This window comes from Nothoprocta perdicaria, unplaced genomic scaffold (genome assembly GCF_003342845.1).
Source record: "Nothoprocta perdicaria isolate Ctin4 unplaced genomic scaffold, notPer1 scaffold_48, whole genome shotgun sequence".
Taxonomy (NCBI): Eukaryota; Metazoa; Chordata; class Aves; order Tinamiformes; family Tinamidae; genus Nothoprocta; species Nothoprocta perdicaria.
The window spans coordinates 1,533,843-1,550,634 of NW_020455732.1; the positions used below are offsets into that span (position 1 = coordinate 1,533,843).

Sequence of the window (16,792 nt, forward strand, 5' to 3'; positions counted from 1 at the left end):
GCAAAAGAAGAATAAGCTAGACTCCTAAACTGGAATATTATATCAGAAATGCTTTAGTCACACACCAGCAATTCTTCCTAAGCAATACCTAATGCTAATAAACACTAAACAGATGAGTACAAGGCCTGTGGCCAGTGGCTGAGTCGGGTCTACGTGGAGGCCTGTGACCAATATGTTCCCCCGGAGTCAGTACTTGGCCGAATGGTGTTCAATTTGTTCATCAATGACCTGGAAGAGGGCACTGAGTGCACCCTGAGCAAGTTTGCGGATGATACCAAACTGGGTGGAGTGGCCGACACTCCAGAGGGCTGTGCTGCCATCCAGAGGGACCTGGACAGGCTGGAGAGTTGGGCAGAGAGGAACCTCATGAGGTTCAACAAGGACAAGTGCAGGGTCCGGCACGTGGGGAGGAATAACCCCAGGCATCAGTACAGATTAGGGCTCGACCTGCTGGAGAGCACCTCCACGGAGAGGGATCTAGGACAAGTTAACCATGAGTCAGCAGTGTGCCCTGGTGGCCAAGAAAGCCAATGGGATCCTGGCCTGCATCAGGAGGAGTGTTGCCAGCAGGTCAAGGGAGGGGATCCCGATCCTGCCCCTCTATTCAGCTCTGGTAAGGCCACATCTGGAGTACTGGGGGCAGTTCTGGGCTACCCAGGGCAAGAGGGATATGGAGCTTCTAGAGGGAGTCCAACGGAGAGCAACAAAGATGATGAATTTCCTCATATGAGGAAAGACTAAGCGAGCTAGTGACAGGACAAAGGGTAACACGTAGAAGTTAAAAACACAGGAAGTTCCATCTGCATGCGAAGAGCTTTCCTATGAGGGTGACAGAGCCCCAGAACAGGCTGCCCAGAGAAGCTGTGGAGTCTCCTTCTCTGGAGATCTTCAAATCCCATCTGGATGACATTTCCCTCTCAGAACTCTTCCCTCTTTACAAGTTAAAACATAAGGTATTCCTGCTGATAAGGATATTAACTATTAATCATTCAAAGACTGGATTCATTCTAGCCACTTAAAAGGGGTGCCAAGATAGGAACTATACCCTACACTCTCTGCAAAGTCTTCACTATACTCCTGGAGAACATGCTCCTCACCAAATATAGAGGAAATCTTCACTGCACAATTGTATAAATTGTATTTTAATATAGCAGTCATAATTAAGTACAAGAAATTCAGGCCTTAAAAACTACAAGCTACACTGGTTGTCAAAAAATGCCAGATTTCTTTAAAACTAAACCCATAGACATAAAAGTTCAAATTACTTCATATTTGGTAAGCTTGTTTCAGAAAAATCATGTCTACAAAATCATATCTTTAACAATATGGCTTAATGAAGTCCTTAATTATTACTTAATCAATCAGTGGATCAATCATTTAACGTATAGTATACTCAATGGAAAAAAAAATATCATACAGGCTGACCCACCTATGGTAAAAATACCATCATTCATGAAGCTTCACAGCTTTACCCAAAGAATCAGGCTACAGCAAGAAGCTTAGAGGTACCTCATGATTTAATTGTCATTTAAATATTGTTTAATTGTTTGGTTCCCCATTGTCTTATCCTATTCTATCTAATGGCAGGAAACCCATACAAGCCAGCTGCTACTTTTCTAGGATATCACTGCTAAGTGCTGTTTATATGACTTCTTCCCCAGGAGGATTATTTAAGATGTCTAAAAGACACAACAAAAAGCGGCCCTTTCAGCAAGCATGATGCACTCAAAGATATCTCAGAGAAGGCCATGTCGTGTAATTCAGGACTACGTGCTATATATTCCATAAATCCAGACTATCATCCAAATCCCTCTTCAGAAGGTCCTCTCCTCAGCACATTTATGGACATATGCCTATAAAGCTGAAGTTTCTCAGCCATGGTAGTTTTATACCAAAAATATGGTGTTCTTCAGTGTAATAACCATCATCATCATCATCATCATCAGTAACCACTCCTACTACCTCAAACTTGAGAAACATCCCATTCCAGTTTTCAACATGGAATCAGTAAGCACTACTGTAACTCATGTCCACTTCTACCTTGCTTGCTATATAGGATATATTCTTTACCCATCCATCTCCAACTCTTTTCTTCTCTGACCTTTCCTGAAGCTAAAATTGCCTAGTATGGCAGTAAGAATATTATTTGGAAAATTCAGAGCAACAGTAATATAGAAATAGATAGAAATCATATAGACAGAAATTATTTTCACTACAAACCAAAGCAACAAGTTTGAAAGGAATTTCTGAATCCTCAAAATTTCAGAAAGGCTAAATTTAAAAATAAAAACATGCAAAATGAATTCAGGAAAGTATTCATGCAAAATGCTTCAACAAAAATTTCCATCGAATTCTGCCAATTCCAATTAGCATGCATAACTATAGATATCACCAATCATAACATTATCCAGACTTAAAAAACACAGCTACAGCATTTGACTGACTTCCAGAACTGTTGAATTTGGAAACCAAACACAGGCAGCAATAGCTTCATGATTTTGGAGTTTGAACAAGAAAGCAAATTCCAGAGGCCAGCAGACACCTAAGCAAATTATTGTGTCCTACAAAAAAATCAGCATTGCTATCAAATACAGATGCCAAATGTGCCAAAAGGGGTCAACAACAGTAGTGAGGGACCAGGCAGCAATAGTTTTTGGAGGTACAGAAAAACAAATATAAAAAGCAATACTAAACTATGCAATGAAGGCAGAGTGGAAAGCCAGGGCATGGAAGAAAGCTAACTATTTTTAAACATACACGATCACAGCCTACCTTTTTAGACCCAACAACAAACTCACAGGGCAGTATGAGAGAAGAAGAAAAAAGAAAGGAACAAAACAAAAATTAGAAAGACAAAGAACAGAAAGAAAATTAACAGCCACGTACACATACTTAAATATCACAAAGTTTGACAGATCAGTAAACAAATCCCACCAACTATACTACTTAGAAAAAGAGATTTTTACAAATAGAGCTCAACTTTCTAATCACTCAGTAGTATTAAATAGATGCTCTAGAATATTTAAAAAAAAAAAAAAACCTAACACACAAACTGACATAAACAACATTTAAAATGAGCTTATCTAGAAAGATTATAAATACAGGCATGCTGAGGATTTTTTTTTTAACTAAAGAAAGAAAGGCCACAGAAAACTTAAACAAATGGTATTTGTCAAGATGGTCAAGAACGGATTGATTTCAAAGGAAAAGACGTATCCTATATCTAGAAAAAAGCTGCACAATATTATATTCAGTAATACAGATGAAGAAATGTCTATTATGTCTAAAACAGCATGTGCTAGGTCTGACCCTATATACTATTTCTGGCAAGAACGTTTTCCTGTGTCAGCTTTGGAAGACTATGAATATAGGTTATTTAAGTTATAAGACTATAAACATATGTTCCCACTGGACTACACAATTCCATTCCCTTCAATCTGAGTTCGTTCCCAGTTGCTAATCTGCAAACTATGAAGAGCTACTGCTAATAAAAATACCTTTTTCAACTAATCCTAGATGCCCTGTGACAATATTTTATGTAATTTGCAGATAAATAACATAAATACAAGAAGATTAATTGATTTGTCAAAATCACATGATGACTGGCTCCTCTAGCAATTAAATTCAGGTCAGACTCCCAGTCCTACAGCTTTCTACAATTTCTTCAACACTTTTTAAGATTCACCAGTAAAGATCCCATTATTTTTGCTAGGTAAAGTTCTTATGCGAGTTTTTCATCAGCCAAAGAAGTTATTCAAAACAAACAGCACAATGTTTCTTTCTCTATTACTGCCTCTATATGTAAAATGGAGATGGGATGGTAAAATCATCCCATCAGCTCAAGTGTACAAACAACCTGTCAAAAGACAAAGATCAAGTGCACCTTTCCTTGGAATCTTACCCAAAAAGCAGTTTAATTCAGGGTCATAATTTACAAACACCACACATCAAAAGATAGCAATTAGGTTTCTGCAACCTACCATCAAATATTAGTTTTTCATACTAACGTGAGTTTTATAAACTGAGCAAGACAATATATCAATCCTATTCATCCACTTCAGATCACAACCATAGCTCTAACCTTAGTATGTTACCATAAAACTGTTGGAGAAAAGTCTCTTTTCATCTTAAGAGATTTAAAAAGTTGAGTAGTTTTAGCTAGTCTTTTAGTTGGGGGGAAAAAAAGATAAATCACATGATCATAATTACTACATCCCATAAAACTTCTTAACATTTTCTCCCTCAAAATGTCAACCTGGTTCATTAGAGTATTGCTGTAACCCCCAGGTAAATCTATTGAGACCTCTGCTACAGATTATTGAATTTTACTTCAAAAATTTGGAAACTGATGGAAAACAATTGCTTATTTACACTAAGTAGACAACAACAACAACAAAGATGAGTACTGTCCATTAGAAAAACTAATTGTCATGATTTTAATACAGAAAGTTGAGGGTCTTGTAGCAGTTACTTTCTCACTGACCATAAAGTCAGGTTACACCACCCAGTAAAGTGAAAACCACGTGAGGAAGAATAAAAACAGGATATGAAAAAACTAAGAGGACAATCTTTGCCTTTCCCCCTTTAGAACTTTCCCTCTGTTTAGGAGAGGTTGTTTCATTGTCCTATCTCAATAATTTGTTTTACTTCATTCTTTAAACTCATCATTCCTGAAGATTAAAACAACAAAACAAACAAACGAACAATACAGTTCTTATATCAAACGTTTTCTTATGCATTCCAAGCACTTAGACAACATTTAGTCCCTCACTGGATAGAATTATACAGAGCAACATTTTCCTAAGACAGAAACTGGAGTCAAGTGTAATAAAGTCTCTTCTAACACTCCATATTACGACTTCAAACAATCATTTCCCCTTATTTATGGAACCAGTCACTACAAAAGAGAATATGCTACAATAAAAAGCTTTTCTTGAAACTCAAGTAATAAAATGAAATACAGTAGTATTTCACATCTAAAGATTTAAGTGTGATTTTCAAGTTTTGAATTGTTTTAAAAGTTGTTTTAAATCAGTTAATAGATTGATCTCAGTTCAACCACATTTCACACTCTTGAATTCCTGCTAAACAGATCACAGAGAAAGAGATTATCTACTGATATATGAAAGGTGCCAAGAAGAGTGTGTAAACGGGCTCACATATATTATGCACACAAATTTCTGACCGAATCAAGGACAACAGATTTTCTTAAAATCGTCCTTTTTCCCAGTCAGGAATGTCATCCCCATCCATTTGTGATTACATAAGTATGTCCTGTCTGTTACAAAAGTCAATGACATACTTAGAACATTCTCTTAGTTTCCTGCCTAATGCAAAATACTAAATTTAATAGCAAGATCTTTTTATCCAGCTTGTGTATGCTATTGTATATAGTCCAAGTTTTAAAATAATCAGAAGTGCTAATTTCGTAGCAAAATTTTTTAAAAAACAGAAAGCATTTTTATTTTTCAGATGAAGAGGAAAGATGTTGCTTTTACTTTGAGGAGTTAAGTTCAGAAAAAGCACTTAGTTCAATAATACACACTGACTTACATATGACCCAGGATGAGTGGAAAGGGTCATGCACCTTGTATTTTGCAAAGAGTTGAGGCATGACACTACATTTGTTACCAGAGTTCAGTGTAATAGCACAAAATCTCCTCTTGGGTATGTACAGATAAATATACATCTTGTTATTTGAATTTTCAGCAGTACCGAATTTCACAAGAAATTTGGCCACTAGTACCCCAGTCAATGCTCAAAAATATGTAATTCTACAATACATAATTTTAACCTTTGGAAAAGTGCTACTTAAAGAAAGACAGCAAAATTAATTCTGATACTAAGGCAAAGAATTTTCAGAAAATGTCATAGCATTCTTAATTAAAAATATGGAATTTTGGTTATTAGGATGACTCAAAATTCATCCAAACTAAGTAACTAAAGCCAAGCGACTAAAAGGGTCTCCAAAAAAATGTTGGCTACAGAATTTAGCTTTCCATGCTGCCCATAAAAAAAAAAAACAATATTGTAATAATTTATATTGCTAATAAAAAATTAATAGTGCAGGGACTAACCAGAATACCAAAAGAGAAGCTGGAAACTTCTCTTTGCAACTATTTCAGTTGGAAACAAGTGCACAGCACCAAAGAGGATCTGGAGCAGGGGGAAGGTGGTGCTGGCCTTCGTCTCAGGTTACCAGAGATAACTAATCTTAAAACACTTATTTGAAATATATTATTCTCACATTTATTATGTGCAACTTCCACAGGTCTACCTTCTCCAAGATGATAGGAAGATGTTTGATTTCTTACTTTGGATTTGCCTTTGAACAGTGGAATGAAATAGATTTTGCATCTGCTTGTAGCTAAACCAGAGTTATTAATCCCTAATACCAGAACTAGGTAACACTCCAATCTGAACACTGAGCACACAATTAGGTGGGAATGATGTGACATAAATTAAACATAATTATAACAACAACTATAACATAGACAGACCCTCTTCCCAAAGATAACATTTGTGAATGGAATGGTAGCAACCCAAGATGGGTCAAGGTCATCAAATAATTAGAGAAAACAAGAAGAATATGGCAAGATGATGAACTCAGTCAGCAAAATCATATGAACACTATTTTGTTGCATGAAAAAGAAGACAGTCTTGGGAAAAAATATATTAGGTATGATCAGGGAAATACTAGACAAAATTATAAAATGAATTTTGTTCATGTTAATTGAACTTACTAGCTATAAAGTATTTCTTTTCAATAAGAAGTCTCACTGCAGTGGAATCTGTCAAGTCTCTTCTTCAACTTCACCTTAGTATTTGATTAGCTTCACAAATAGTTATACAGGTAAACATAAAACACCAAATACAATCAGACAGTAAATCAGATTCTCTTAAATCACAACAGACACACACGCACAACCTTTGTGGTAACAAATTATGCTTTGTCCTTTCTGGTAGGCTTATTCTAGAGGCTAACATGAGCCAAATATGTTTTTCAAAACCTGCCCATTGATAAAAATAGCTGCTTACCTACTATCTGTGTCCAGACCCACAAAATCCTTCTTTTCAAAAGGAACACAGAGGAGCGGGATCTTGTCTCCGGACTTATCCGTGGCTCTGTCAAGTCGCTTAGACTCCAACACGATGAAAAGGGATTCAATAAAATCTTCTATCCTCTTCTCCACAGTCTCACACTCCTCATAACTGGGGTAGAACGCCACGTCCGTGCGCGGCTGCTCTGCGATGTCCCCTTGCAGGCCGAAGACAAACAAGCGGGAATCGTACAGCGTCGAGCCATACGTTTCCTTCTGGAGGTGGAATTTTTCAAAGGTCTGAGGCCATTCCTTTGCGGAGGAGCACTCCGTAATAGTTATCAGCCCCACGACCTTGCGGTGCGTCTGAAAATCCCCCCACTCGTTATTCTCTGGTGGGTAGTGATGCCTATAGCGGATATACAGCACGCGCTGGGAGTCGCGCACGTTAACTAGACTCACAGCTGAAATCCGCTTGTAGATGCGAAAGAAACTCTCTTCTGGCACGATACCGATGGGCTGCACCACAACCAGGAGCGTCTGGTGGTCCTCAGCACACTGCATGTAGTCAGGGACACTCATTTTGCCTCCTCTGGGGGCTAATAACAGAAAAGTATGTATTATTTTTAAGCATTCACACGTGCCCACAGCTGCAGATTTGAGGACTTGGCCTCTAAAACATTTCGACAGGCTGTATATTCTATGCTCCTCTGAACTTCTTTCATATTTAGCTGCTCTGTTCTCCCTTTTTCAAGCTAAAACACTGCTGTTTGCTCCATAATACTAATATTTGAAGCATTCTACTGTATTTTCAACCACACAAAGTTATATAGAGCACAAGCAGCGCTCTTAGTCACACAGCTGTACTCGAGCTCTCTGATCTGTCTCCACAATACAGCACCAAAAAACATGATTATAAAAGAAGAATAAACTTAGCACCAGCTCTGAATAACCATATAGCTGCCACACTTTCCACAAGGTCAGGTGAAAAAATAAAGGTCCACAAGACTTTTTCAAGCAGAGCTGAGGCCCAAAACACACATGGGCTTATCTAGGCAACTACTTCTCCACGTAAATACTTAAAATCCCCTGCAAGCTCTAAAAATTGACTGTATTACTGCAATTTACAAAGATGGGCACAGTTGGAACATTTTTTTCCCCTCATATCTCCTCGATCAACAGACCTGCTGACAGCACTCAGCTTACAAACATCCTCTTATGGGGAAAAAATAAGTAAATAAACAAAAGCAGCACAGTGACAGTAACTGCATTCTCAACCAGAACCACGAACAGAGAGTTGTGCCTGGGACCGCATGGGGCAGAAACGAAGCTGATTTCAAGTTTTCCTCGTTGTTTTTTTTACTAATTATACAGCAGGGCATGCTGGACCCGAATCCCCTGGACCGCGCTCCCCTGAGGGCGCAGAGGGGGGCGAATAACGGCCAACGGGCGCGTGCACGGGGTGGGGGGAGGGCGGATTCGAGCCCCCTCCCCGTAACGGCCACCGGGGCCGACGGGTACGAACCGGGGGGGGGGGAACGCGGGGTGGGGGGAGGGGGTCACTCACAGCCGGGACACGAACCGCCCCCGCCTCCTTCCGCGGCCGGACACGCCGGAGGGGCGGGGCGGAACTGACGGCAATGGGCGTGGCCACGCCCCCCGCGGCCGGGCGGTTGGCGCGTGCGCAGAGCGGCTGTTGCGCGGCCGTTAACGGTCAGTGGCGCGCGCCGGTGGAGCCGTTAACGGTCGGCGGTGCGCTGCCGCCTGGCGATACTGCCGATAGCTGCGGGGAATGATGCTTAGTTAGCGAGCGCACAGGCTTTGCTTGCCCATCGGTTACAAACACGCTTTCTAGTTGGTAAGTGAGGGCCAACTGCCAAGATGTTTTATTTATTTATTTATTTTTATTGAAAGCTCCTCCCGCGCTCACTTAAGATGACGCGCTGAGGAATCTGCTGTCATTCGGAACATTAACAATTTAAAATCGCTCTGTAATTACGCCTCCACGAGGCAGTCTGATAAAACTAACTAAAACATTGGCTAGTTCTTGTATGCATACTTTGACGATAATGAAAAATAAAGTTATCTATGGCTTGAGGCAGAAAACGTCACTTTAGTTAATTTCTCTTACTTCACTCCCTTTGCAGCTCGGTTTTAAGGAGCCCTAGTCACAGGAATATGTCTTTAATACACTTGCTTTGTAGCTCATAGTGTTCCAACGTGTCTCGTAACTTTGGGGTATTCTGCAGACACCTCTTCCAGATTCCCTTCTCCGGAGAATTCCGAAACCTTGAGTTTATAGTGATTTTTTAATAGCATCCAATAAAGGTACAATGGAGGAAAGTATTTTTTTCTAAGTATTTTATGGAGCGAAATGAAAGATGGCTGCAGGGAAGTGCAGGTGACGGTGATAAACACGAATTCCTCACGACGGGACAAGACAAATCATGGCTGGGGTCACTCCGTTCCATTAGACACAAGTCATTAGAGCTCATTAGGTGCAAAATTATCAGCACTGAGCAGGTCCCAATCCAAGTCTGGGGAGCCCAAGTGGCTCAAGCGGGAGGAGAAGCGGAAGGACCGTGATGTGATGGATTTTCACAGAATCACAGATTTTTTGCCTGTATGAGGAATTTGTGACAGACTTCCATAAACCCACAGCATATTTTCCTCCGCCAGAGCAATGTGGAGCGTTTCCACAAGGTGTCACGATCAGATCAGAGGTGTCACGATCAGGGCTAAGGATCAGAGCGGCGCGTTCTGCTTCGCGCCAGACATAACATTAAATAGTGACAAAAAAAAAAGTGCGCCCTCGAGGGTTTTATTCTTGTCTAAGAGACACAGGTTGCCTTTAAAAGCTGTAAATCGCAAGAGCAGTCTCCAGCCTCAGAGGTCCCGGGGCTGTCGCATCGTCCTAGCACGGCGGCGAGGACATGGGCTGGAGACGCGCCCTGTGACAAAAAACTCAGGGAAAATCCCCGTCCCGCAACCGCGCGAACCCTTCGCGAGCCCACGGCGCCGCTCGCGCCCCGGGGGCGGGCCGAGCTGCACCATGGGACTTGTAGTCCGCCTCCTGCTGCCCGGGGCCGGCCGAGGTGCACCATGGAACTCGTAGTCCGCTCCGCCGACCGCCGCGGGGCTGGTGGTGGCAGAGCGGTGCCTCATGGGATTTGTAGTCCCGGCTCGGCGGCAGCAAGCAGGGCTGCGCGGCGGTGCAGACTGCTGCTCCCAGTAGGCTGTGCGGCAGCCGCCCATTTCTCCCCGCGCCGGCGCCGCTCGCGGGGAGGGCGGGAAGATGGCGGCGAGGTTGAGCGGCGGCGGCGAGAACCGGCTCGTGTCGCTGCCCCTTTCGCGCATCCGCGTGATCATGAAGAGCTCCCCGGAGGTGTCCAGCATCAACCAGGATGCGCTCTTCCTCACCGCCAAGGCCACGGTACCGCCTGCCCCTCCGCGCCTCCCTCCCGTGAGGAGAGGCCCCCGCGCCCGGGGCCGCCCTGCACGGGGCCTCACCGCGCGGCTCTTTTGCTTTCCAGGAGCTCTTCGTGCAGTACTTGGCCACCTACTCCTACAAGCACGGCCGGGGCAAGGAGAAGGGCGCCCTCACCTACAGCGACCTGTCCCACACCGCCGAGGAGTGTGAGACCTTCCAGTTCCTCGCAGGTATCGCCCACGGAAGGGGAAATCCGGAGCGTCACCCAGACAGGAAGGGTCTGATGCCGTAGGATATCGCGACACGATCCCCCTGCGGGTTGTTAATCTGCTAGATAACGTTGTAGCCCAAATCATCACTCAGAGCCTTTATTTGTTAATGAGATGGGATGGTTTTTGGAGCTGACACTGTTCCCCAGAACAGGCTCACCTGAGTACAGGCCAACAGCTTCCACAGAGCGTAAATTGGAGAGTTATCCATTAAACCTGTGCAAGTAGCCTAAGTAATTGAGTTCTAATCCTTTCTATGTTTTACACCAAATCCCAAAATGTATGTGAACAAGTAGCAAAGCCAGTTGTTTGTGATTGCTTTTATAAAACGTGGTCTTTGTTTGTAGTTACATCTGCCTTAAATGGGCAATTTCCTCCTTTTCTTGCAGTTGATTTATAGGGTAGATTTCTAGTTACTCACTAAACTCATAATTTCCAATTACTTGTTTTGGGCCATGTTTCAGGAGTGATGATGGATGCAACAGTATTAATGAGATGCTTGGGTATTCCAACCTGTATTTACACAAGAAGCAATTCTACCTTTCAGATATCTTACCAAAGAAGATCCTAGCCAGCAAATACCTAAAAATGCTCGAAAAAGAGAAGCGAGATGGGGAAGTAGGGGAAGACGAGGCAGAAGATGATGATGATGAAGCTGAAAGCGTTGGTGAGGATGTGGGATCCTAAGGGAATTCCTTCACAAGTGAATCCATCTTCCTTTGTATAAAGGATGCTCTGTTGGTGACTGAAAATCCAGATGCTGGACATATTTATACACTGAGCCATCTGCTTTTGCTTTAAGAAGTTCGGAAGTGGAACTTCATCCTTGCTGAAGAAGGGAATTCTCTCGGACACATGACAGGGCATATCCATCACACAGGGAAAGAAGTTGCTGTAAATCTGACTTTCAAGAAAGAAGTTACTGTAAATCTGACAGCAGAAGCTGCTTGGACAATGTAAAATTTCTTTTTCAGACAATCGTTACCAAATTGAAAATGTCTCGTGGGCAACGCAGCTTTCGGGCCCAAGGCTCTTTCTCCCTCTATTCAGAGTCTTCCCCTCGTTTGGGGTTTCCCTCGGGGTGGAAAATGCGGGAGACTCTTTATCCCATGACAGTATCTGATGAAACCTCCTCCGGGTTTTCTAGAGCCAGGGCATTAGCAGGGGACCAAGCCCATTTAAAAAAAAAAAAAAAAACTGTAAAAAAAAAAAAGCTGCTTCTGTAACGCAGCCTAAAGAGCTGTTTCAGCATAGAAATGGGCTCAAGGATCAGATCCTTCCCAACAGCTAATGAGGGGAAAAGTAAAAGAGTTAGATAATGATGTAAATATGTACATCTAGAAGCTGCTTTTTCTCCAGAGAAGTCTCTACTTCTGCAGTGTCTCTGTGGTTTTTTACCCAGATGGATGTCATTAGGTTTTTTGAATGCAGATTGTTGAATGGCAAGTGAATGAGCAACCTTTGAGTGGTAAAGCTTTTTTTTTTATTATTATTATTATTCAATTTTCTTGTGTTTGTGTTTTAATACAGAAATGGCACAAGTCCTAGGTCGAACTTTGTATACAAACTTTTTAAAATAAATGTTTTCTATGAAAAGTGACGATTGCTTTGTCCAGAGCCCTTGTTTTGTCTCACTACCCACCTGGCAGGCAGGCAGAGGAACCGGGCTGCCCTCTCCAAGCCTGGAAGAAGGTTATTAAGGTGCCAAGTCTCCAAATCCCCTCACTTGGAGCTTGAGCTGCCCATAAGCACCCGGGAAAGAGAGGCCTCCTGCAGGGTACTGTTTTTTTGGGCAAACAGGGAGGCGCCAGGAAGTCTCTGTGCTGGATCCTCCCTCTCGCGCCACTGGAGCTACTTCGGAAGAGCGGGCGAGGGCGGAATCCTGCACAGGATGCCCACCAGGAGCCAGGCACGAGGAGGAAGCTGCTGGGCCACAAACAAGGTCAAAAAGAAAATCATAGGAGAGGAGAGTCAGGATGTAAAGATTCCTCCTTGAGCTGCCCTGCCCTATGCTCCTCTCAGGAATGCTGCACCCACAGCCAAGCGAAATTCCCAAGCTGCAGGCAGCGGGATGCCTGTAAAGGCCTGGCTTGTTCCCTAATTATTGGAAGTACAGGGAGCTGTCGGAAAGGTTGAGGCTGGAGAGCTGGCCCTGGGGTGAGAGGTGAGTTGTGTCCGAGTGGGCAGAGACACCTGTAGCTGCTCAAGGGAGGATGGTGCAAAGGACACGAGCTGACCCAGGAGTCCAGCAGGTGAAATCTCAAAGTATCTGTTACATTCCTGTCTTTCCAGAGCTCTGGAAGGTTATGGGTGGACACTAGAGCAGGTGGAATCCCAAGCAGGCCCCTGCTGCAGGGTATGGGCTGGCCTCTTCTGGAGGGCTTTCCATGTCTGCATTAACAGTTTGGGAGATGCTCCTCACTCCAGCTGCTCAGGGAGACCATAAACTCCCATAGTCCCGGGTCCCCAGGGTTTGCAAAGCACCAGAAGGATGATGGCTCCCAAACTGGTAAAAACTCACCCTATTTTCTGATTAAATATCAGTGAGCGTGGGGCACAGTGAGCTCCACTGTCCCGCAGCAAGGACACCAACTCGAATGCTTTTCTCCATCAATTCAGCCTGGAGGTTCCAAGGTGATTACAGAAGTGCCAAACTGGGACAGAACCAGCCCCAGGTCATGCATCCTTCCAGCCTTAATCCCATTAAAACAGCACATTTTGTATTAATCCTACCTGCACACCCAAAACCACCCCAACACACCCCAAAGGGACCACGCTGACGCCTGTAAAGATGAGGAACTTTTATTGACATACTATGAGGCAAAACGAAATGGACACCATACAAAATAACTTTATAAAATATCATTCACATCATTATTTTGTCAGGAATTACAGCATTCTGAGCTTGTTACAAGTCTTATGTTTTGAGGTGAAAAACACTACACTAAATCTTTAGTATTAGTTGTATAGATATATACACACAGTAAGAAACCAAAACAGAAACTGTTAGGTTTTCATTTTTTTCTCATGAGTTTATTGCAAAAGTAGTGCAAACTATTTTACCTTGCAAGCTGTAAAACGAACTCGGAAAAGGACCCACCTACGCTTAAAAACATGACAAGAAATGCACAACTTCACAGCCTTCGAAGCTTCCTTCAACGGTTCTCAAAGAACTTTCCCCCTCTCTGCACCTTTTTCTGTTAGATTTTCACCAACTCGGAAAGGAAGAAGTAGAAAAGCCCGAGCGAGGCGCTGGGTGGGCACGGGCTGTAGCTGAGAAAAAGAGTCAAGAAAGCTGAAAGTGAGGAAAATAAGAGGTACTAAGGAAAATGAGGAACACAAATAGCCCCGTTTAGGAGCAGGGCGTCCTTGGCCTGGAGGTCCCTACGTTAAGTGTCTTTCCCTGGAGTTCCCCCGATCCCATCCGTGGCCGGATCCCACTTTTTGGGAGCACTATGGAAACTGACACTCTCACCGCTACCAGGGTCCCCAAGGCCAAACAGGGAGCTGGAAAAATCCATGGAAAAAGAAAAAAAAAAAAAGGCAAACAAATGCTACACAGAAAATGTTAAAGGAACAAAAATGCAGCATATTCAGGCTTTTTTTTTCTTCTTTTTTTTTCTCCTTGAGGTACCTATACAAGTAATTACCTTCCGCCCAAAATAAATTCGGTACAAATCTAAAGTCCTTGTAGCCAATTGCCGGGCATCTATCGTCACAGAGAAAGTGCAACCATGCTGATAGTTTCTATGCAGCATATCAAAAGCAGGAATATAGAAAATATAGCTTAAGTAAAGACCTGATGGAGCAGAGTTATAAAAACATTTATCAGAGACTTTTTTTTTTTTTTTTTCCTCCTCCCCTCTGTTTGAGTCTCTCTGCAGCAAAAAGCCTTAGAAACCAGCATGGAAATCCTGCCCCTAGGGAATGTCAGCACTTTTACTATTCCAATAATAATATTTTACTATTTTTCTTTGCTATTTAAGCTAAATACAATTTATAGAACAAATTTCCCTCCCCTTTGCCCCCATTTCTCTATATGCTACTGGTAAAAAGATGATTTTTTTTGTTTAACTTCAAATAAAAAAAGATAGCATTATCACAGCTTATAATTTCCCTCAAAGGAATCATATTTGAGTTAAAAAAACAATTTACAGAGTAGAAAAAAACACAGACAGTTGTAAACTGTTAAATACAAAACTGTGGAAAACACAATGACATTTTTATTCCCTCCCCCTTACACATGTATCCCTTCATTTTCTATACGTGTCCATACATACACACAGACCCCATCTGGTGTCAGGTGTGTATGTATGTATAGGTGTACGTATAGATACATGCCGAAATACAGATAATCACAGAAATGCACGCGCAGGATTGGGGTTTGGTCTTCTAAAAGCCTCCTGCCGGGGCAGCTCTTTGCCTGGCTCTGCTGGGACCCTCAGCCTTTCCTCCTCCAAAACACAGAAAAATAGCCCAACAATTGTTCAACTTACGGATTACTGCTCAGAAAAGAAACCCAAATCCTCCCCAAACCAAACCCAAAAGCGCTGCCCGCTGCTCCCTCGTGCCGGGAGCCCCCCAAGCAGCCGGCAGCGGAGCCGCTCCGGCCCCTCGGAGCCGACAGCACCCGACGCGTCAAGTGAGGTAGATGGGGCCGAGAAGCCGCCTCCAGCAGCGCCGGCGGCCTTGGGAATTTCGGCATCCGCTGCGGAAAAACTCCGAGCAGCTTCTCGGCGCGTTAAGGCTTCGAGCTGCCTTGGCGCAGCTCCGCTTTCTCCTGCTTAGTTTTCTTTTCTTCCTTTTTTTTTCCCCCAAGAAAAGAGTAAACTTCAAAGGGTCTTTAAAAAAAAAAAAAAAAGCATTTTGGTTGGGGGGCAGCGTGTCGCTTCTCAACTCCTTTTTGGTTCTTTCCAGCTAGTTTACAAAAATAACAATGGGAGAGCCTCGACATGCACAGGTTCGAAGCTCAGCACAACCTGCGGCACTCCTTAGGAAAACAGGGAATGAAATGGCAAAAAAAAAAGGGATTCTGGCAATACATTCTGGTTCGGTCCCGGTCCATACGGGGCTTTTGCTCGGGAATTGCCCTGATTTTGGCCACATTTCCCAATAACATAATCCCACCAACTGCTGGAAAACTGCGCCTGGACCGTGACCAACTTCTGCCTCTGCAGCTTCCTGGAGAGCTCCCGTTCTCCTCTGGCCAGCAGGTGTATGTATACAAATACGTATGTACATATATATTGCATAGGCAATATATACACATGTCCAATACACACAAATATGTCTCAAAGTGCCCCAAAAGGAACGGCCGCGTTGGAGGAGGGCGCGCGCAGCTTCACCACGTCTGTGTCTCCTCACTGCACTCAACTTACAGTTTCCTTTTTCAGGAATACATCCAATTTCCTCCCCCTGCAGCTTTATTTTTTTCCTGAGCCAATGCCCTCATCTGCAAAACGTAAAAAATGGACTTTTCTTCCCCCACAAAAGGTCTATGGTAAATTATTCCCTACGTATTATGCTCTGTAAATGCCTAAAATATATACCCTGTCCCCCTGTCAAGTAACCCAAACCCACTATTTCTACTGCCCCAAACTAGGTCATTTTGTAAAAAGGGAAATAAAAAAAAAACAACTACCACCTTGTTTTTCTATTTTTGGGGACAATTTAGCCATGATTCCTGGTGGCAGTTGGATCAGCAGGAATTTTTGTTGCTCTTAAGGAGAAAGATCGGAGTAAGTGGAAGCTGCCCAGCATGAGGGTGAATCTGAAAGGCAGGGGCAAAATATGAGAATGACCGTGGAAAAATGAAGAAGAAAAAATGAGTATTGCGCTAAATGTAGCTTTGCAATGTAAATATTTGGCTCTTCAAAAACATTTCCTAGGCCTGCGCTGCGGAGCCTCTTCCAGAGCAATGTCCATAGTGTCCATAGGCTCCTAAGGGAGGACCCAGAGAGATGCTTCCAAACACAACCAGATGCTTCCTAGAGAGCAGCATCCCTCCCTTTCCCACCTTTGGGGTAGTTTTGCTCACGTTAAGACCTAAGAAC

General features: G+C 43.0%; 2 protein-coding genes across 2 annotated transcripts in view; one reads left to right on the forward strand and one right to left on the reverse strand.

Moving 5' to 3' along the window:
• Positions 1–8,620, reverse strand: part of TRAPPC9 (trafficking protein particle complex 9) — a 374,540-nt gene extending 365,920 nt beyond the window's left edge. Inside the window, exons 1-2 of the mRNA XM_026047148.1 lie at positions 8,608–8,620; positions 7,039–7,639 (exon numbers count right to left, since the gene is read on the reverse strand). Of these exons, the coding sequence (XP_025902933.1) occupies positions 7,039–7,622 (584 nt within the window). The 5' untranslated portion in view covers positions 7,623–7,639; positions 8,608–8,620. The remainder of the gene's footprint in view (positions 1–7,038; positions 7,640–8,607) is intronic.
• A 1,712-nt stretch (positions 8,621–10,332) lies between these two features.
• On the forward strand, positions 10,333–12,220 carry CHRAC1 (chromatin accessibility complex subunit 1). Its single transcript, XM_026047142.1, has 3 exons — positions 10,333–10,473; positions 10,574–10,700; positions 11,287–12,220. Exons 1-3 carry the CDS (start codon positions 10,336–10,338, stop codon positions 11,424–11,426), a joined length of 405 nt encoding a protein of 134 aa, XP_025902927.1. The 5' UTR covers positions 10,333–10,335; the 3' UTR covers positions 11,427–12,220.
• Positions 12,221–16,792: the final 4,572 nt, after the last annotated feature.

Bases quoted from the DNA above. Each gene is read 5' to 3' on its own strand.
- CHRAC1 (XM_026047142.1), top strand. From the start codon at position 10,336: ATGGCGGCGAGGTTGAGCGGCGGCGGCGAGAACCGGCTCGTGTCGCTG. The intron at 10,474-10,573 runs GTACCGCCTGCC...TTTGCTTTCCAG, and splicing joins TCCTCACCGCCAAGGCCACG to GAGCTCTTCGTGCAGTACTT. The intron at 10,701-11,286 runs GTATCGCCCACG...TCTACCTTTCAG, and splicing joins GACCTTCCAGTTCCTCGCAG to ATATCTTACCAAAGAAGATC.